Here is a 22,828-nt window from a genome sequence, read left to right as displayed (position 1 = left end):
GCTTCGCCTGTAATTGGTAAGGTACCTGGTCCAGGCTGTGTAGTCAATTTCTGCCTTTGAACGAGAGCTGCTCCAAGCTTCCAAACCTGACTGGTTCAAGCCATCACATGGGGTATCATGTAAGGAACAGCACTATTGGAGTACTCTGACTCAAATTTTAATGGCAATACTAAATAATAAGATTTTATTGAATTTTTAAATTAAAAGGGTCATGATTCATAACAAATTAAACCACCAAATTAATTTGTTAATCAAAGCCCTAACAATTAGTTAGAACAAGAGCAAAACCAAAACCACTTCCGTGACAAGAATTAGTTTCTTTAAGAACAAAGAAAATACTCAAAACATTTCCATTTACCTGCATAAAGCCTCAGTGGCATCTCTGTCCAAAAAATCATGCTCCCTCTTGACCAAGGTAATATCAATGGGAAACAGGAGATCTAGAAGAAAAATAAAAATGTATTTGTTGAGCATGTAGCTCAGTTTAGCAGGAAAGAAAATCAACAACAAAGAGAAGTCCAAGTAATTTATTGAATACCTACTGTGTGCATTCCCTATCAAGTGCTATGGGGGAGTAAAATGTAAGACATTTAGTATCTGTGTGCTAAAGGAGAGTATTTCTTAAAAGTGGTCTGGAGACTCAAATGCAGCTTCTTAGCAGAGATACATGGCCCGCAACGCAGTTCCATCTTTAAACAAATCAGCAGGCAATAAACTCCTGCTATAAATGATAACTTAAACCAGAAGGATGGTCCCTTTTAATGAGACTTTTTTCCCGCACCTAGAAGCAGGGAAGAGGTCATGCGAAAACTGTGCCAAGGAAGATCAGGAGAACAACAGCAAAACATGGTAAGCATTTTCATGACATCAAGATCAAGGAGTGTTCAAGATACCCTATTTAAAAACAAATAGCACTTCAATATGGAGTTTATAGAAGTCTCTCTAAAACAAAGAGCTAGCTATAAACTCACTGCAGACAACAGAATGCCAGATCCCTTAACCTGTAGAGGAGCTTACTACTCTTAGAATACTGAGAGTTATATCAGAACCCAAAAGCAGACAGGGCAAAAAGAGTCAACTCAAAGGAAGAACTCCCTTTTCTCTAGTGCCCAAAAAGAGTCTCGGTAGAGAAACACATTCAAGAAGAATAGGAAGGAGAAAGATCTGTAGCAGCACTGTGAAAATTTACAATGGTTTTGAAATCGCCACTAGAGCAAGGCCAGTAATCATCCTCTGTGGAGTTCTAGCTACCAGGCTAAACAACCAGCCTTGCCCAGTAGAATGTTTATATAATATGGAGAAGAATCACTCTGTGGGATTCTGTCAGGCATGTGCAAAATAAGTAGGCACAGTAGGACAGGAGGATCATGACGTAAAAAAATCCTCCTGGGTCAACATGGCTAGCACTGTGCCATCAGGGACAGACATGGCTGCATCAGGGACAGTCTTGGAGATGCAGGGAATGGTTTGGTTCTTGGGTAGACCAGGGAGCACATGATTTTATGTTTTTACAGTTTACAACTTATACTCATCAGCTTTAAAGAATGGGGTGGAGGTCTTTATACCTAGTAACCTACTTTTTAGGGATAACATCTAAAGTACCTTTTTTACAATGTTGAAAACTACCACAATGGCTGTTAATTGACAATTTATTCTTTTCTTCTGAAAGCTAGAGTTGAATTACTGATATTGTGCTCTGAATACTAATACAGACCAAGGTACTAGCTATAACCCAAAGACTTATGAAGAAATATGTGACATCCAGTATCATAGAGTCCTATCTTTTTTCTTTAATTTAAGCCTAAGTCTCTTTTAGGCAAATTATTAGTGGCACTGTTAAGAGTGGAAATGCAAGCAGAGATTTATGATAATTGCAAACCATTAGTAAGTAGAAGCAAGACAGACTGCAAAGCTTTTTGAAGGCTGTGACAAATTTTGGTTTGTAAATATTAAGTAACTGAGTTAATAATATTAAAGAATATTTTTTAATACTTATAAAGTTATACAATATAATGTCAGATATAAATGGAAATTAAAAAACTTATACCATCTGTCGAGTATGTGATATTTTAGCAATTTCTAACTGGAATTGTACCTGGAGGTATATTTTACATTACTTTTCTAATCCAAACTCACCTCAAAATTCTGTTAACTAAAAATAAAAATTAAAAAATTCAGATAGGAACTAAATGTGAGTGAAAGAATTAAGTTAAGCAATTTCTCTCTTATTGGTGTAGAGTCTCTTCTGAAAAAACTGGCTTTTTAAAAATGATGATTTATGGATGTATAGATGTTCTCAGTGTGTCTCAGGTTAGAATTTAAACTTTCAGCTTGGATTTAAGGGAAGGAAGTAAAAACTGCTGAGTACCAAATAAAGCTGCACAGGAAAACAGGACTGTGGGGCGGGGGTGGGTGTGTGGGCTCACCCCACAGAGCGCAGGATGAAGGGAAGAAGTAACAGCCAGCCCAAAACTTGGTGTACCCAAGAAGCAGCATTCCTCGAGTTTCAAAAGACTTGTACATGTGAAGGGACCCCACAGTGTAACTTGTGAAAAAGGAGCCTACATCCTAGGATTTGGAAGGAAGGCTGAAAGTGCGTCTCAGCAAAAGTACACATCACAAGAAAGTGCTGCTTGTCAGCAAACCGACACCAAAAACGGACAAAATGGAAGGAGAGGTAATTTCCAAACAGAAGAACAAAAGGACTGCCAAGTTTCTGCCACTGTAAATGCAATCATCCTTCCTCGTCTCCAGAGGAGCTGTGAATTGAAAATCCAAGCGTGCTGGTGCCCCTCTCACCTCCAAAATCCTACGATGAACAGACCGGGAAGAGCTTAATAGGTCACCAAGTACCCGAGGGACAGAAAGACAAACAAATGCACAAGCATGCAGGCTGCTTATCTGCATAAGCGTGCTTAACCGCAGAACTGCACAAGCATGCAGGGTATTCAAGTGGACGGCAGGAAGAAGGAAAGGGGGAAGGAAGGAAGGAAGGAAAAAGGAAGACAAGAAGGAAAGAGGAGCTATTCTGCACAGTATTAATAATTCAGAATCCATCTTCCATGGAAAAATGTCACACAGTCTGAGCTACAAGGAGGAAGACCAGGGGCTGTTAATTAGGTAATGAACTAATTTAGCTGGGAGAGTGGGGAAGCACAAATGAACTCTGAGGGCTCCGACAGACTGTTCTGAGGCCCCCGCTCCTCTGTGCCCCCCTCAAGGCAGCCTGCTGGGCATGTCCAGTACTTCCAGGCTCGCCAGGCTACAGCAGGCCTGGCTGCCTGCCCCCTGCCCGCCTTCTCCCCGGGGAGGCAAGCCACACGGGGCACTGAAGACTGACTAGAGCCACCACCCGGGCCCGACAACCGCCACAGCTGCCGTCTGAGCGAGCTTGAAACTGAATCCTGCACTGATGGGAAAACGACGTAAGAAAGCCTAGATTCTCTCCAGGCTTTTGTTTAATTTAAAAAATTAAATGCTGCTGGAAAAATAATGTTCATCGAAACACAACCTTAAAGAAAAGTGGAAAGACGAATTATAAAATGGGGGAAGAATCTGCAACACGGACCAACAAAAGATTAGTAGTTAGTGTAAAGAGCTGCAAAACAGGCCAAGCTCGGCGGTTGTGCACCTGCTTAGCATGTATGGGGTCCTGGGTTCAATTTCTGGTGCCAACTACAAAAAAAAATAGAATAAAGGGCTCTACAAGTTTTGTTTTTTTAAAAAAAAGTAAGCACAATCAACTCAAGAGAAAGATGGGCTACGGACATTACACCGAAGAATAAATATATATGGCCAAAAAAACACAAAAAAAAAAAAAAAAAAAGGAGAAATGTTCATAACTAATGAAAAGGGAAATGGAAGTGAAAAATTATTAAGATGTCCATCTGACATCCACTCGGTGTCAGAGAATATCAAGTGTTGACACCATGTGGCTAGACAGGCTCTTTTTATCAATATTATTGGTAGGAAGGAAAATTGGTACAAGCACTTTTTAAAAGTTTGCATTATAAAACTGAACATACACATTCTCTACAACCCCATAATTCTACTCTGAGGTACATGCGCAAAATAAATTACTGCAGAAGCACAATAGAAGATGGGTACAAAAATGTTCTTAAGCAGTATAGTTTATGATAAAAAAAAAACAAAATCCAAAAAACTAGATAAAACCAAAATGTGGATGAATAAACCGTGGCCAGTCCACACGATGGAGTATTATACACCAGTCAAAACAAAGGAACGATGGGGACACAGCATAGAAGAATCTTAACAGTAAGATACATAAAGCATGGTATCTTTTTTATAAAGCTGAAAATCAACTTTATAAAAAATACATACCTTTTCGGAAAATGCAATAAGATTACATAAAAAAGCAAGATTCAGGATTCGAGTAGAGGGCGGCAAAGGACAGAACTGGACATCACACGGACACATCACTATCAGATTCCTTGAGCTTCGGTTTTAGCGGTGGGGTCACCAGGGCTTACTCCATCTTTAGAAAGTGAAATACTTAAAAAAATACCCAATTTCTGAAATTGCCTAAACCATAGATGAATGATCAACATGAACCAAGAAGTAAGATGATGCCAATTTTTTTTAAAAACGGTTTCTCTGGCTCACCTTCGTAAAGCTGCGCATACTGGGGGAAACCCGTGGCCCGCAGCCAATCGCAAGCGTCCTTGGCTTCGATTTCTAGAACAGAGCAGAGAACAGCAGAGCTGTCATCACGTGCACCTGAGCGGGCTTCATTTTCCCTCACTCACTTTGATTATACAAGCTTGGTCTCTACAGAACCTACAATTTAGCAAAAACAAAGGTAAAGATTCAAGACACTTTAAATGTTTGTCTCTTTCCTGTTTTCTCTGCATATAATTACGTATTTTTCCTTGAAAAAGAAAACTGGGGTACGAGCAGTAAGTTATTCTGTGCTGCTTCTGTGGTCTGGTTACAAAAGACTCTGAGAATTGAGGCAAGATCAAATAAAACATTTTAAGACTGGCTGGCCTAACTTGGTTTACTTCTCACTTCAACAGGAGACCGCTGGGCACATCGGAGACTCAAGAGTAGAATTCAGCTAAGCAAAGTACCAGAACCTGCAGCGCCGCAGGCCGCGGGGCGGTGCCTTTCATCATTAACGCAGCCACAGAGGCCCAGGCTGCCAGGATACCACGCAGGGCACTGAGTCAACAAATCCCACAATCTTGGCAGGCCGAAATCCCTAACCAAGCTTCTCCGACTCTGCGGTTTAACATCTTGTAGATAGTATTGATAAACAGAAAGGCCAAGGGCAACTGACACCCCGTGTTAAAACCCACTCGAGCACATATTTACAGTCCTTTTAAAAGGGACTCTCGGGCGGTCGGGACCGTTAATTAGTTTCTCTGTTTGCACAAAGAGCAGGCCTTTCAACGCCTCTTCCCACCTTCCCCGGCCACCGAGGACTGGGTTGCCAAAAGCTGGCCACGCATGTATAAAGGCCCCGGAACGGATGGATTAAGGGTCAAATCTTCCTCCAAGTCACAGTCAAAGTCAGGGAGAGGAAACACGTCTCACTTCTGTCGAGCACTTTATGGCTTCATTTTCGCCCTGTTATTTCAGCATTTAAAGAAAGGTCCTTGAGAACACGCGATGTCATTAAAGCGATTAGGCACGGTGAATCCTTTCTGAGCACACCGAAGAGAAAAGCAACCTGCTATCTTCTGATGGATTTCTTCATACTCAGACAAAAACAGGGCAGCAGAGTGGAAATAAACGCATGGCAAGGTTTACGCTCCTGAATCTTCTCAGTGTGGCAATGAAAGCAGTGTTGATTAACACAAGATTTAGGGCTGAGAGAACTGGGGGTAAGGACGGAGTGGCCTAACTGTGGAAGAGCTTCTATCGTGACAGTGAATAAAATAACAGATAGAACTGACAAGTGTGGACTGGCTGAGTTTAACATTTTCCCCATGTATTTACATCCATACCTTGTCACAGAAAGAAATGACCAAAGCTTTAAATAAAATTATAAGATATTTTTAATAAAACTCTATTTCTGGAAAAACATAAATCCTCAATCTTTCACTTCGAAGAATGGGGAAATTATTTTTTCCCTTCCCTCAGTGCTCTCCCCGCACCACTGAAGATAGAGATGGAAAGAAAAAAGGCTAGATATTTTAAAAAATATTTTAAATGACTTCTACAGCCAAAAGAAGCTTTTTTTTTCCTTGAACATACTGCTTCCCACTGAACACTGCTAAAAAGCATCCAGGCTTGCTTTCTTAATATTTTACTTATCCAGTGTGATAAATAAACCAGAAATTCTAACTGTCCACCTTCTTTGTGGCTACATTCAGGTATGACACCAGGTCTGCACATACACAAAAGACTGAATTAGGCATAATTCACTAGCCAATTTTACCTCCTACCTGCGGCTTGTTCCTGCATTTCTTTTTTCCCTGCATTTCTCAATTAAAACAGCTTCAAGCCAAGAGGCAGGAAAGATTGCTTTTCTAAAACTTCTGTTTATTTATAAAATACTTTACAGATTAACAGTGTTCTCATGTAAATTACTCATTTAAGGTCGGACGGGGTTTCGCCACGGCTGTCTTTCCGTATATTCATTCACACCGCTAAGAAAATGACATGCCCCCAAACGATCAAAAATTCATCTAAAAACCTGGGCAGTCACTCCTCTTAGGGTCACTTGGTGAGAATGAAATGAACAGGTGAAGGTCTGAGTCTTCAGCAGATAATACAATTAAAGGCTTACACAGGCTAAATGAGTCCTTGCAAGAACAGCAGAAACCTATCTAGTGATTTCACTCTTCCTTTTCCTCATCCTGAACTCGAGAATTTGGCTTTCTTGAGATTAGAAAGTATGGAAAATGGACAAGCCTACAGCTCTTTTACACTAAAATATTTGCATTCTAGAACACTTAGGCTTCACAAGAATGTGAGACGTTCACCTCTGTTGCAGCAGAAATCGGAATTTAGAAAATTTAGAAATTTTTTTAAAAAGTGGAGTCGTTGTCGACCTCACCCCTTTCCTGTGACAAAGCCAAGAGAAAATGCTCACGATCCAATATCAGCGTGTTTTTTTTAAAAAAACCACACAGTAGAGCATTTTACCTAACGCCGAAGAAACCCGCGTTGTGTGGGGAGGAGCCTCTCCAGCTTCTCCACGTGGGGGTGGAGCCTCTCCAGCTTCTCCTGTGAGCCAAGCTACTTCCTTCCCACCGGCCCCTTGGCTCCCGTTGCTTGGTCCCGTCTGCCCCTTGCCGGCCACACCCGGTCTCTGCACCTCTGGGTGGCGTTCTAGGTTCTCCCCCAGCACCCACCTCCTGTCATTTCCTCTCCAGCCCAGCCAAAGGCCACTGCCTGGCCTCCATACATGCTGTGACCGTGAACCCCACGATCGCCCGGCCTGAAACGCCCCTCACCCCAGGTCACGCTTCCCTCAGCGTCGCCTCACTAAGAGGCGTGGGGCCCTTCTTCCTGGAGTGGTGAAAGGGTTCCAAAATTTGTGAGCTGATGGATGTACAACGCTGTGGTTACACTAAAAGCCGCTGCCTGTGCACTCTGGATGGAAGAGCCAGAAGCACCGGCGTGTACTGGGGGCAGCACAGGGTGGGGGGGGGGGTCCTGCTTGACTGGTTTTTGTTGGTCCGTATGACTGAGGTAATGAAAATGCTCTAACAATGACTGAAGCGATGAACACACAGCTACGCGGTTACACCAAACACCACCGGATGGTACACTTTGGATGGCACGTATGCTTTATTAATATGTATCAATAAAATAGATTTGGTTTAAAAAAAAAAACCACTGCTGCCTCCTCTGCAATCTTCCCAGATGCCTTCCACTATTCTATCAATGGCGAATTTTTATCGAGCGCTTAACATGTAATTCTGCCTCAGCACTTAGTAAATTCGTTCATTTACTCCTCCAGTTGTCCCTAAACTGCGATTACTGTTGGCATCTCCATGATAAGATACATATGAGGAAAGAGGGGTAAAAATAACCACCTTTCCTTAAAAATGAGCTTTCTTTACACTGAAATCCCATAATGGAAGAAGGAACTAAGACTTCCAGAAACCAGCAGGACAGGTAACAAAGAACAAGAATTTCAGCGATTAAAGGAAACCATGTACACATTTCATTACTTCAGTCACCTTCACACGACCCCGTCCCTGCTTTTAGAGGCCTCGACCAGCTCAGTTTCCCCTTTCCTATGTGCGGGTGAGGAGGGTGTGAAAACCAAGAGGGTGACTTTTAAAAGACATTTCCCACTGGGCCAAAGATGCCACTTGAAATTAAGAAATCCAATGGAAATCCAACGCAACGTTTATTCCTGGGTTTTCACAAAGCAAACAACACACAAATGGGATGAGGAGGAAACCAGAAAACTGTATTGGAAATAGCTTTAAATTAATTGTTTCGCAAAGGAGTTCTTCCCGTTTCCATGAAGGAGACCCGGGAGATCCTTTTGCATTAGGCCACAGTCGCACATTTCCTGCCGTGATGCATCTTCCCTTTACCTGGACAAGAAATTAAACAGAAATTCCCGGCCCTGTTGGAGATCTCTTGGGCTTGGCTGATCTTGGCCAGTGGGGCGACAGCGACTGGGTCTCAGCGGGAAGTGACTATTTCCATGTCCTGCTCCTCCTAGCATCCCAGTGGGATCTCAGAATCCCTCTCTTCTTTGAGAACACACTATCAACACTCAACTCAAATTATTCCTAAAATGCAACTCCAAGGAATTAGAGGAACCTAAGAAAGCACACTTTCCAGATTCCTTGGATTTCCAGAAATGTGAGATGAGTGGACAAAGATCTGTGAACAAGTTGATGCTTTCACGGCTCCAGAGAAGCACCTTAGCCGTGGGAAGGCAGACGTGCTTTCTGACCCTGAACCAAGATTCCTCTGTGGCTGCGCTCTTCCCTTCAAATGGAAGGAACCCTGCCCATCAGTTCTCTCCGTTACGTCAAGGTGGTCAACTTCAGAGGACTGTCGCGCGGCTGGAGAAGCACCACAGCCTCAGCCGCCTGAGAGCAGGGCAAGAGCTTGGCTCTCAGCCCGAGATGGAGATGGGAATCGCCTGGGGGAGCTTTCAAAGGACCAAGGACCAACTCGACATCCAGGTATTCTGAACTACTCAGTTTGTGGTGGCTTAGACATGGTCTTTCCTCGAAGTCCCCTCAGTAATTTTAAAGGCAGTCAGGATTAAGAAGCCGAGTCGGATACACATCTTCATATCCCCCGTCCCAGGCTTTCAGCCACGTCAGGAGTTCCCAGGATGCGCCATCATCTCTCGCCCTGCACATCCTTCATCGTCTACTCTCCTTTCCCTCGACCAAATGCCTCCTCCTTCACTCAACCGACCCTTCTCCTCCCGTGACTTTCTTGGGAGCAAGAACGGTGTCCTCAGTCATTTATGTATCCTAAAAAAGTGCTTTTCCAACTGGAGGCACACAAATATTCGTTGAAAAGAAAGGAAAAGGAAGAAGCCATCAGTATTTTCTTTCTTCTCAGGCAGATTAAAAGGTGTAACTTTAATCCCCTTTTATATGCAATTAACAAAAATAAATGTTCAACACACACAGCTGCCAAAAACTGGGCATCGGGAGCTTCCTACGTAAAATGAATTCCTAGAAGGGTTAAGTCAGACAGCAGAATACATACACTAATATTTATAAACACTAGTGTTATCTAATTAGAGCAAAGATTGGACCGACGCTAGCAACATGCCTACCCTCCAGGAAACCAGACAGGAAGGGCCAGCCTCCTAGAGGAGCCTGATCAACCAGCACTAACTCAGTTCTCAAGGTTGTTTGGCCTAAGAGTAGCTGACCCCAAGCCCCTTTTGCTATAGTCTAGTACAGCCAGTTTAATTTCTCCACGAAGAGACAAGTACTTAAGCAAAGCCAGTCATGCTTCGTTTTCCAGGCCACTCAGTACTATTCACTGAATGTCTAAGAAGTGTGCTGTGGGGCAGGATTAGGAACAATCAAAGCCACTTCTCCTACAGGGTTTTACCCTGAAGGAGGAAGCCAAATGAGAAGGTGACGTCCCAGTTGAGGACCTGCCTAAGGGCAAGTCAAAGGTCCCCGTGTTTGTTAAGCCCCAGTGACCTTATATAGCCAACACCAGGGAGTCCCCATTTCCTCTGATCCCTCCCACACCCGTCACTCCATCTGTCACCCCATCTTCATCTCACTCACTGCTCCTTCTCTCCCACCCATCCCAGTCCCCTTGTGCCATTTTAGTTTTCCTTCTTCCAAAGCACTTACCACCTTTTAACATATCAGGTAATTTACTTATTATGTTTATTTTCTGTCTCCTCTTCCAGTAAGCCCCGAGGACAAGCTTCTTTGTCTATCTTTCTCTCTAATACGCAAACATTGCGTTGCATAATTGAGGGTTCAATAAATAAACTGCCATATGAATAAATAAACCACGGACACAATCCTTGTTTTAGTGAAGTGGTTTTCTAATTTTTCTGACCAGGATCCACAATAATTTTCAATGCCAAAGATGTACTGTGTTGATAATGGGGAGGTATGGAAAAAATGCGCCAAATGTATGCTATGGACCATGGTTGGTGTACCAGTCTGATGACATTATCTCATAATCTGTAACAAATGTTCCAGTACGGTGTGGGGTGTTGGTGAAGAGGTGTTGTACGGGTATTCTACACACGTGCGTGATTGCTTTGTAAGTTCACAACTTCTGTATTAAAAATATATTAAAAAGTAATAGTAATAGGGAGGGTTGGGGGAAAATCACACCAAATGAAAGAATGGACTATAGTTAGTAATAATATTTTGATGATATCTTTCATAATTTGTAACAAATACTTCACAACAATGGAAGGTAATGGTGGGCTGAGTATGGGCTCCCTGTAGGATGTTATGCATGTTTGTTGTGTAAGTTCACAAGTTCTACTACACACTTATTGTTTATGTAGGTTCATGTGAAAAAGAAAAAGATATACATTTTATCAGGTACTCACACAAGTATAGGTATACATATAAACATCCAAGTATAAAGAAAGGCATATGTATGTATACAAACACATGTATAAATATATCAACAACTGAAATACTTAGAAATGATGGTCTTATATTTTTCTACTCTATTTTTTAAATGCTATTTGATAGCTACCAAATGACCAATATGAAATGCATTATTCTCATGTACAGCTTTGTCTTAAAAAAATAAAAGGTAAGCAAAGAGGCAGCTGTCCCTTCCTGCTGGTGGACGATGGGGACTGCCCAGGCCCTGTGCTTGCCCTTTTATGTAAGGGGGGGCCATAGTCTTGGAGGAAAGACTGGACAGCAAGAGACTGGATTCCGAGTAAAGGAGAAAGACTAAGCTAAATGGAGACTTAGGGAATAGAAGTGTTTGTGAAGGAATGGTGGAGAGCCTGGATTTACTGTAACACAGAAGAAAGGAAGTAAGATGGCACGAAGTAGCAAGTAGGTTACGCCAGATCATGGATATAAGTGCCTCCTCAGCCTGGTAACTCAATGAACAACCAAGGTTATTTCCTCAGATATAAAACAGGTTTGCATCTGGGCATCCCAAAATCCTTTTGATAACCCATCACCAAAAGGGGCCAAGGCATTATCTGTAAATAAGTCAGGTGAACAGGTCCAGGAAAGAGTTCACTAGCTAGGTAGCCTCAGGAAAATAATCTTCTGGATCTTCATCCTCATGTGGAAAACCTGGGACTGACAAAAGACTTTTGGAAATTCCATGATGCCAACATTTCCTTTGTGACCCTTTCCCCTTCTCACTAAGATAACCTTTAGAATATGTCGCTATTCCTCGTGTCTACTCCCCAAAATCTATCAATTACATTGACGCATTCTCATTCCCTCAAAAAATCAGATCACTAAAAACAGCTTCGAGAATTGCCCAATTTTGTGAACTTACTGCATGCTGAAACTTACTGCTGAATTTTTTTATTTGCTTTTAAAGGGGCTGATTTTTTTTTTGTCCCATAAGCCTAGGTTCATGTTATAGAGAACATAAAGCCCTAAATGTTTGCTATGAGTGTGTCTAGAGCCCTCAAACCAAACTTAATCTTTACAGGAAGAAAATACTTCAACCCAAACAAAACTTGAAGAGTTTTACTTAGCTTATTTATCTTTCATATTTGCCTTTCAGTTATACAACAACTTGGCTTCCGAAGAATCAACTTATCGGCCACTGAAGTGTATCTTGGAACTTTTCATCTTTTTCTCTTCAAACAAGGAAGCTGGTCTGGAGTTTAGGAAGCTCGCTTCAGTTTTCAGAGCTACCCAGTTCTCTGGCCCCAAGGTTAGAACACTTTCGGTATATTTCAGTCCTACCAAGATTATCCTCACATTTAAGAAGAGGAAGTTTTTTTTGGGGGGTGGTTCTTTTTCCTCTGCCTGAGGTTTGCAGGCAAATGCTGCTTTCTAGTAAAGAATATTCCTAGAAGTAAAAGAAAGGGGCGGGGTGGGGGAGAGAACCCACTTTTCCTTGTGATGTGATGACAACTTAATAAATGGGTTTGCCTAGAAAGAAGGAAATCTTGAGAGACACACCCTGCAAGCATACACCTGGGGTTAGGCCGAGAGGCGACACTTTAGCTAAGCTATGCAGAAATTAAACCGATTGAAATGCCCTTTGGGGATCATTTAGTACAAGCGCTTGCAAAGTACTCTTTGACACACAAATCAGGAAAAGGCAAGTCGTTCATGTAAAATATGTGCTCTTCCCTTGCCAAGACAACAGCCTTGTATTAGCTGAAGCCTGGTGATCCGATTCTATCAGGCACTCCAGACTTGTGCTGCTGCCGTTATTTCCCATAAGAAGAAATACATGCCAACTAATTTTTTTAAAAAGGCAATTAACCCAATACGAAGAGGCAAAACTGAAATTAAAAATTAGCTATTGAAGAAACAGATACCGCATCACATCTTTCATTTCAATCTGGGGTGGGGTGAAAACACACCAAATCCTTTGGTTTACATTGAAAAAAAAAAACACAACACCCTATGTGGATAGTGGATGTCAACTCTTACTGCATTTCAAAACACGCAGTACTAAGGAAGGCACTTGAAATAACTCTTAAAATACTAGGTTTTTAAAAACGATAACTGCGCAGACCAAGAAGGCCAGCATTGTTAACAGAGCTTATTCTACTCAGGCCAGCTCCCCCAGCAGTGCCTTTTGCCCTAAATTCTCTAATTCTAGAGCACGGGAAAAACAAAACAACAGGCAAACTGTAGTGCTACAAAAATGTTCAATTAAAAGTAAAAAAGAATAGTGAGGAATTCTAACTCAACTGCTCATCTATGTTTTAGTTAATTCTGACAGAGAACAAAAAAAAAATAAAGAAAAGCAAGACACCAATGAAACACCAAGCTGCCTTGCCAAAGCCCAATGGAAATGAAACACGCGGCAGGTACTGGCTAAGCGTATAAGCTGCCCTTAACGACCGCTATGTTTAACTCCCAACAGGAAACAACGTTCCATTTAACTTTTTCAGTTTTATGCCAAAAAATGTAAGATAAAATAAATCTTTATAAAGAGAAAAAAAAAAGGGAATGGAAGTGGCTCAAACAAAAGGTATAAGAAGAAATAAGGGAGCTGATGTGGCTCAGTGGCCAAGCACCGGCTTCTCCCATACGAGGTCCCAGGTTCAATCCCCTGTACCTCAAAAAAAAAAAAAAAAAAAAAAAGAAGAAAGAAGCCTTACTGTCATCTAGCTAAGGTAAATAACTATTTTCATTGAGTTTGCTTGTGACATCTGGCCCCCCCAAATATGTACATGCAACCTAATGGTCAAAATTTGACTCAGGTTTAGACAGGGGCTCTTACCTTTTTTGTTCCAGGACCCCTCCCGGTCAGGGTGAAAAGCACGGACCCCTTACTAAGTCCACACTCTACTGCGTGTAACTTAGTAAACGGATCACACCCGCAGCAACACGCCCCGCGAGAGTAATGTCGTTTTGAATTTCAATTCAAGCTCAGGGACCCCTTGTTAGGAGCCCTGGATTAGGAACATTTCCGGTTTTATAACTGACACATTTTCCCCGCACACATTCCGATCCGCATTTCCTTGCTATCCCTGCTAAGGGAAGGGTCTGAAGTGCCATTCAGGTCACCGTGACCTTGGACTAATCGCTGAACTTCCCTGAATCACAGCTGCCCCTCAGCAGGGAAAAAGCAACTTATTTCTACGTAGCCTTTGCAAACGCCTGGAACTTCCCAGGACTTCTGCCAACCCAAGGGCATGACGCAAAAGCCACTTTCCATGCAACCTATCTGAAAAAGGGAGCTGGGTGGAGAAGGGACCCCGGAGGAGCTGGTCACTGCTCCAGCCTCAGGAGGGGGAAGACACATGTGGCATCTTCCACCTCTTTCATGCATCTATGAAGACTGCACTTCAAAGCCGCTTTCTGGCCCCGTGCTAAGTGCAGGGAGCCTGGGAAACGCTTGGGCCTCGGGTGTGGAAACCTTTTGTCCTTCACACATCCTCCAGGGCCTCCGCAGGAGAAGGCAGGCGCCTTGGTGACAGGCGAGCATCAGGAAGCCACCGTCCTCTCCCCAGGACATCCGAGGGAGGGGCGGGGAAGGGAGCCAAGTGGGAGGAGGCTCCCAGGGCTGCCTGCCCGTCGCCCTCACTCGGCTCTGGCCTGTGCCCCTGGAGGGGGCCGCGGGGGCGCGTGGAAACCAAGTCGAGGGGCAGAACAGAGGAGGAGGCTGAATGGGAAGAGAAACTGACGTCCACGCACGCTGGCGCGACGTGGGGGGGTGGGGGGGAAGTAGAGAACTTTATTCCCGAACAGGCATTTCCAGGATTCCATTCCAATGTTTCAGCGACTCCGAAAGAAACATTATCCAGTATAGGCCAGGGAAGCTGGACTTCCAGAAAACGGGGCTCCAGCCCCCTCCCCCAAATGTTAAACACAGGTGCCCAAAGAGAGAACTCAGAAACCACTAATTTGTCAATCCTGGGCATTTGAGCATTATAATATAAATAGCATTAGAGCATTACACCTTCAGATCTGTGAGGGAAAGCACCCTGGGAAAGGGCAAATTAGTTGCAAGGCTCTCTGGGTACCAAACATTGTTTTCTAAACTCAAGCAACCCCCACCAAAGAACATCTCCATAAGGTGGAGTCTACATCCAGGGATGCCTGGTGGAAATCCGAGCTCTGCCACTTACAGTAATCTTAGGCAAAGGATTTAACTCCCTCTAGCCTCAGACTCATGATCTGTAAAATGCAGATAACTGCATCTTCCTGGTGGGGTTTGTGTGGCGTTAAAATGGGATGAGGAGTATAAACTGCACAATAACTCCAAGCTTCTCTAATAGTATTCCTATCTTGTCAGAAGTCTGAATTTTAGAAACATTTAAAAGGAGTATGGTATCCATACTGGAAAAGGGCACTTGTGAAAGTCTATAAAAATATATAGGGCCATATCCAAGGCAATGGCGAGAAGGGAAGGGCTGATGAAAAAACACGGTTAAGACCCAGTGGCCCTAATTAAGGACCCCCAGCAGGCCTCCCCGCTCCTTATCATTTATCATGCTAATCCTTAACAACAACACAGTCCGCCAGCCAGCCAGCAAGAGCCTTCTGGGCTGGCAATCATCCCTTCTGCATTAACTGGATTTCCCATTAATTTGAGCTTGAAAGAAAGCACCGATGATGTATAGCTCACTCCTATAAAGCACATGCACCTTTCTGAAAAGTGGGCGAACCCCAGGGCCCGCTCACTTCTCCATCCCCACTGGCCAGAGAGGAAGGCAGCTGTGAAGGTCTGCTCCAGAGAAACCCCTCCTGGGACGAGTCAGTGAAGAGGAACCTGGGACAGCTTTCAGAACAAGGTGGCTATTTACACTTCACGGCTGGGCATTAGTTCACCTTGACCGGCAGAGGGAGGAGAACTGTTTATGATTCATAAATGCTGGATGGCTAATTCCTCTGCATTTTAGCCCTAAAACTCCAAACTAAGTATCTTGGGGGGCAGAGCCCGACAAAACCACTCAGAGGCATGACTAATGACAGAAATTAAATCCTCTCTCCCCTACTGGACCCTGACTCAATCCATTCCAATCATGGGACTGTACAAACATTAAAGATGAATGAGGGGTGGGGGGTATACGGGGACCTCATATTTTTTGAATGTAACATTAAAAATCACATAAAGACAAAAAAATTAAAAAAAAAAAAAAGATGAACAAGGACTGCCTTTTCTCACCAGGTCTGTCTTATCATCTCAAGAACAGGCTTGGTGGGATGTGAGGGTCCATGACAGCCACACCACGGGGCCAGGGTTTTGCCATGAGGTTCTACAACAGAATTTGTCTTGGTCAATTGGCAAAGGAAGGTGAGGAAGGGGAAACATCTGAAGTTATTTTTACTTTTGCAAGGCTTCTGGCTGTACACGGTGAATGCTAGGGTGGGTCAAGTATTGTCTGGAGCCCTTCAGGCTCTTTTTTTTTTTTTTTTGCATGGCCTCATTTCCTTCTTCCTGTTGCTAGGAAGGAGAGTTAAGCATGAGAAACTCGTGTTTACAATACTGGTTCATCCTGTCCAGCATGAGGCTCTCTTCAAAAAAGTCCGATTCATTTCCCCACTGTACTGTGCACGCCCCCATGCTTCTGGACCAAAATGACCCTTCTCTGATTATTTCCAAATTGCACACTGACCCCCACCTAAGTCATAAAAATACCACTCTCGTTTAAACACTGCATCAAGACATAAAATCTCCATGGGGACACGAAGGGAAACCCAAGTACTTATTTTTGTCTTTGAAACCACCTCTTGGAATCTCACCAAGCGTCTGAATGGAAGGCATGCCACTGGGACCGCCCATATGCCCCGAGTTCCACACCAGTACCTCAAATAAAAAGATTTCAAGGTTAAGTCCTTGGTACACTTTTTATTCATTTCACAGCAATTTGTTTAGTCGCAAAGTCTACTAGCCCGCTATCTTTTTCAGGAGCATCCAAATGCCCTTTTAATGTAGAAACCCTCTTAAAACTTCTGCTTGGCTTTTGCTCTTTGAATTGCAGTACAGACCATCACCAAAACAAGTTTTGAGTTGAAGGGCACTCTTTCTCTCGCTCACTCTCCCAACCTACAGGAAAATCCTTTGATTGGTCCAGTGTATGAAAACTTGACCCATCACCTTCAATTAGAAATAGTTAACTGCATCACTATTATATAACTTTCTCCCTTCTTTCACACAAAAATCACTAAACCCATTTTTCTCCTCCACATTGGGGAAGGATTTAAATTGGAGGCTACTTATTCCCATCCTGGAGTCAGCAAAACAGATCAGTTCCCCTTTTTGAGCTTCCAGCCTGCTTGGTATAAGGTGTCACTCAGCTAGAATTACAATCAATTTTTGTCAAAAGCAAACTTTTAAAAACCAGCTGGGAGAGAAAGTCAATCTGCAGCGGTTCATTTTAAACTCTGAACAGTAGTGTTAATGAAAAAAATGTGCACCTAGGTTTGGGCCGTGCTGTAAATCTGGCATGCCACAATAAAAGTCAATAACATGCCATCACCAACATTTTCTCAGAAAATGTCTCCGAAGAGCTCCTGAACGCACATCTGCTAACCATTTGACACTTGTTCGCCGGGATTTCAGTTCCTCTAGCAGGGGGGGCTGCTGACTTCCAGGGCACCCCTAGAACCATCTGCTGCAGTTTGCAAGCCAAGAGGGCACTGGGCGCCTCCGTTAATTCCACACTTTGGGTCTGCAAATTCTCTCTGCCCGGGACCAGCCTGCCAGCCAGATGGATACTGAATTAGTCAATCTCTTGGAGCTGCTGATAGATTTACATTCGGAACTGTGCAATCTGCTGGGCTATTATTTTCCCTCCTCCCTGCAAGAAGCAGAGTTTTGAGGAGGAAAAAAATGTAACTTGAAGCCTCAGTATTCCGACTTCTACAGGGTTGATATTTTTCCTCTCCAAATGCGTCATACATGACACCCTCATGAGTCCTTCCATAAAGGCCGGCTGTGCTAGGCTGCAATCCTCCTCCCCACCAACAGTGGCTGAAGTGACCCTCCGAGGCCTGAGAAGGGACCCATTTGCTCACTTCCGTTGGGTATAAAGACTGAAATCAGGACTGGAGCGGGGAGGGGGTGGGAAAGTTTTCTTCGCCAGACCGAGTCAGGATCGCGTCCCTTCCACAGCAATTGGCATAAACGGGGCATTTGCTGCGCATCCGTCCCGGGCACCGCGCTAGCATTTACTTGCAGGGCTCATTTGACCTCCTGTTACTACCTCTGTGTCACAGCTGGAGGCGGCACAGGGGGGTCGTGTCACTGGCCCAGGCGCGCCCAGCATGCAGGCTGCCGACCAGAATGCCGCCCCCGTCAGCCTCACCCAGTCCCCTCGCACCAGGGGCTGGGAGGGCCAGGGCGCGCCGAGGCGCAGTAAGCTACGCGCGGCCGGGTGCGTTCGCGGCGGGCAACTCCCGACGGATCCAAGGCTCTGCCCGGGACGCCGGAGGTGGGGACAGGGGCACGAGGTGGCGCAGGGCGCCAAGCGGCCGTCGCCTCATTGCGAAAAAAGCCGGCAGGGGCGGCGGGCTTCCTTCCTCGGGCCGCCCGGGCCCCGGCTGGCGGCGGCTCCGCGGCAGCCCAGGGCGCGGGGACCGCCCGGGGAAGCCGCACCTCCCGCGCAGGCGGTGCGCACGTGCGGGCCACCCGCTGCGCCGCCTTCCCGGTCCCGCGGGGGACGTCTCTAAACACCACCGGCTTGAAATTAAGGCAGTTCTCTATGAATCGACTTCCAGCCGCGTTCAGAAAGCATCTCCAGGAGCCACTACAGTCACCAAATTAGGCGCCCCGGGGTGGCCGGGCCTGTGCACGGAAGGGCGGGCCCATCCCGCGCCGGCCCCCGACCCAGCCCCTGGAGAAGGCGACCCGGGGCGCCGCAGCCGCTCGAGCCCTTGGAGCCCGAGCCGACGCGTGGGACCGGGCAGAGGGGCCCGCGGGGCAGGAGGCGGCCGCCCGCGTCTCCCGCAGCCCTTCCCGCTCCCCGCTGAGCCCGTCAGGCGCCAGGCAGCGACCCCGAGGTGGAAAGCTCCGTCCCCAAACGATCGCCGCACGCCCTCCCCTCCGCCGCCAGGCCCCCGGGGCGCCCCGGTCTCGAGCGCCCGCCGACGGCACTTCCAAGGCACCGGAGGACGCGCACCGGCTGGCGCGGGGGCGCAGGGCCCCGCGGCGCGTCCCCTCCGCGGCCGGCCCGACGGCAAGACCCAGGTCCAGCTTACGTGTGAGGATCATGGTGACCCGCTTCTCCCGGCACAGCCAGGGCGGCGCAGGCGGGCCGGCGCGCCGCGGGGAGGTCGAGGCCGCCCCAGGGGGCTCGGCTGCCCCGCCGGGCCCGACGGCCGCCGGCGGCCAGCGCGCTCCCGCGGGCCTCAGCGCATCCCCGCTCGCCGTGGCGTGGCGCTGCCCGCGGTCCCGGCGAGGTCGAGAGCCCAGGCCGCTCAGGGCGCGGGCCGCGCAGCCCCGCAGCGGGGAGGCCGGGCCGCACGCGCAGCTCCGCCGCCGCCCGCTCCAGGGCACTGCGGCCCGCGCGGCCCGCGCGCCGCGCCCTCCCGCAGGGCCCGCCCCCGGGGGAGGGCCCGGCCCCGGCGCCCCGCCTCCCCGCCTCCCCGCCTCCCGCGGCGGGGGTCGCCCGCACGGCCTCCGGCGCTCGGCTGCGCCCTCCCCGCACCCCCCGCCCGCCCGCCGCCTCCGTGCTGGCGCGTCGCCCCACGTGCGCCACGTCGGCAGCCGGCGGCGGCGGGTGAGGCCGACCCCGGGGGCGCGGGCGGGGCGCTGGGGCTCTGCCGAGCTCCCCCGGCCCTGAGGTCCTGTGCCCCATACTAGGAGGAGGGGGTGGCCCAGCGGCTCCTGGTCTGTACGTGGGACCGGCACTGTCCTAAGGACACCCAGCACGCACGGCCGGAGCCCGCGGGGCTGCAGGGCGGGAGGAGCTCGGGCCTCTGGGGCTTTCCCTTGATCATGCTGTGTAAGAAGTTTGCATCCCTCAGAGTACACATAATGCATACTTTACTTGGATAACTCAGAACCTAACCATTCATTGCATTTTCAACGGAAGGAATCCACTACCTGCAGTCTCAGCCCACGTTTCTTAAGCCAGACCCTGAGGCCACGTGCTGCGCTGAACCAGAATATCCCAGGGGGCGAATCTGCCTTTATAAGCCCTCGGGTGATCCTGATGGCACAGCAGTTCGGGGGGGCTCCCACGGAACGGGGAGCCCCATTTTAAAGATGGCAGAGGACTACAACCGCAGCAAGATTTTTAAAAATCCAGACCAGGTCCCAGTGAAAGCTTACTACGGAGCTCCCTGATGCTTTCTGCGTCGTGTATCTCTGGGCAAAGTTATCTCTTGCCCCAACCTCATTCATTGAACGAGTATGTACAGGGTATTTACTGTGTGCCAAGGCTCTGGGATACAGCCATGTGCAGAAGAGACAAACATCCCTTCCTGCTGGAGTTTACTTGGGGGGGTGGGGAGGGAGGTACAGTAAACAAAATAAATGAAAGATAGTATGTTAGGTGGAGACATATAAAGCAGGGGAGCGGGTGGGGAGCTGAGGACAGGACTTAGTTTTTAACAGAGTTAAATACAAATGGGAGAGTTTCGTCTCTCTTAAATCCTAGTTTAAAAGGTCTTAATTTCATAGCCGTGTCTTATGATTACGTACACAAGATCCTCTTTTCCCCTTTTTGTCATAAAACAAAAGAAAGATGCTAATGCCACCACCAGATCCCTCCTTTACCCAGACCGGAACTGAGCTCTGGAGAGGGGCCGGCAGCTCAAGCTTTTACCCACTTATCACTGCTGGACCCACAGTGCGCAAGGGCAGGTCTGGACCCTGCCTGCTGGCCGGGGAAGCAACAGGAGGAGTTTGAAAGGCAGGTGCTGTGAAGTGGGGACCTGGCCAGGCCCACGAGCAGCTCTCTGAAGTACAGAAGCTGAGGAACTGTCAAAAAGAGCCAGAGTCGCCAGCGAGGGCAAGTGTGATTCCGAGGGGAGGCTGGGAGAGTAAGGGGCAGAACTTTTTCAATTCCCTGTACCCATTAAGGATGTTTCATCCTTCGCGGTGATGTGCAGCGAGAAGCCATTTCAGGGAAGGAGGCATCCCGTCGGGGTCACACCTGCATTTTGAAAAGATCACTCAGTCTGCAATGTATACCTCAAACTTAGAAATCCGAACATATATCCGAAACACACTAATTTCTCGTATTAATAATTCAAACCTTAAAATATATATAGATACTCTATGCATCTCTCCCAAACCATATCAATTCTCAGAATAAGTCCTTGGAGATTATTTGCCGAGTGACCTTGTATTTTATTTGCACTAATACACTCAATTCCAAGTTTACGTACCAAATGGCAGCATATTTTGATGCTGGTTTCCTAGAGTTGGAGTTTTATTCTGTGCCACTTACATACCTACTGCTTTCCAGAATAAAACATACTAATCATCTTTGTCTCTTCTTGTTCAAGCCCCACTCCTTTCTCCTTGGCGTGACTTCTTTGGACCCTCTCTAACTTCCGTTGCGTCTCTCTGGAAGGTGGTGTCACGATGACCATCAATTCATAACGCCGACAGTAACTGCACCAGCGTTGCCCTCAGCGACGCACTGCTTTGCATTTGGCCTTCCCTGGACCTCAACTCCTTCTGCTCCTTGGTTCATTGACACAGCCTGTGACCAGGGCCCAAACCCCAATTTAGACAGTTTTAATTCTCACCCCCGTTAGAAATGGACACGGTACGTTCTGAAGGCGGCTCTGTTTGTAGAGCAGTGGCTGACAGCGGCACTCTTAGAGGCGACCACTTGAGTTCTGACCACGTTGGCCTCTCCCAACTTCAGCTTCTTCATGGAGGAGGAGGTTGTCGTAGTGCGTGTGCCGATGTGAAGATTTAATAAGGAAACGCACGCAGGGGCTCAGCCCGCGATAAGCACGCCATCATGTGAGCCATTACTACTCGTTATTAAGTGGGCACATGGAACAAGGACACACAATTGAGTCTTACATAATCACCCAGGAGAAGATTACAACAAAGCAAAATGAGCCCTTGACGTGAACCTTTGTGAGTCTCAGGAGCCTTTTACAGACCGGGGGGAGAAAGGCAGGCGTGAAAAAATCATCAAGAGTGTCAACAAACGGGCCCCTTACCAGATGAGAGAGAGTCCCCAGGACAACTCTGAATCCTTTGTTTTCACTGAGCCTTTAACTCATCACTCAAGATTTCATCTGACTGTAAAAGACGATGGCCTTAGCCTGGATTTCTTAGCTACTCTGCATGAAGAGCGATTTAGGTATTGAAACACTGGACTCTTTGAGAGAGGAATCAACTCTGCAACAGAGCCTGCTTCCCCACCAGCACCCTGTGGTCCTCTGAAGCCCGGTCAATATGTAGGAGCCACCACAGGGAAGCAGCTGTGGCTCAACTGCCAGAGCGTCCGCCTACCACATGGAGGGTCCAGGGCTTGATACCCGGGCCTCCTGGACCGTGTGGTGAGCTGGCCCATGCGCAGTGCTGATGCACACAAGGAGTGCCCTGCCACACAGGGGTGTCCCCTGCATAGGGGAGCCCCACGCGCAAGGAGTGCCTCCCGTAAGGAGAGCCGCCAGCGTGAAAGAAAGTGCAGCCTGCCCAGAGTGGCACCACACACATGGAGAGCTGATGCAGCAAGATAACACAGCAACAACAACAAAAGAGTGACAGTTTCCCAGTGCCTCCTGACAAGAATGCAAGTGGACACAGAAGAACACACAGTGAATGGACACAGAGAGCAGACAACTGT

At 46.8% G+C, this 22,828-nt stretch overlaps 1 protein-coding gene across 5 annotated transcripts in view; it reads right to left on the bottom strand.

Annotated features, from left to right (window-relative positions):
• DLC1 (DLC1 Rho GTPase activating protein) overlaps positions 1 to 22,828 on the bottom strand; it is a 507,940-nt gene that overhangs the window by 20,165 nt on the left and 464,947 nt on the right. For 3 of the 5 annotated variants that reach the window (XM_058289885.1, XM_058289886.1, XM_058289887.1), the window contains 2 exons: positions 4,624 to 4,695; positions 359 to 440 (listed from right to left, as the gene is read on the bottom strand). In XM_058289885.1, coding sequence (XP_058145868.1) covers positions 359 to 440; positions 4,624 to 4,695 — 154 coding nt within the window. Of the gene's footprint in view, positions 1 to 358; positions 441 to 4,623; positions 4,696 to 19,265; positions 19,551 to 22,828 lie in introns of those variants that run through there. The other 2 variants (XM_058289889.2, XM_058289888.1) reach the window with 2 other exon arrangements.

Source organism: Dasypus novemcinctus, chromosome 29, assembly GCF_030445035.2.
Source record: "Dasypus novemcinctus isolate mDasNov1 chromosome 29, mDasNov1.1.hap2, whole genome shotgun sequence".
NCBI classification, from domain to species: Eukaryota; Metazoa; Chordata; class Mammalia; order Cingulata; family Dasypodidae; genus Dasypus; species Dasypus novemcinctus.
Note: the sequence above shows the minus strand (reverse complement) of the source record. Positions and strands in the feature narration are given on the sequence as shown.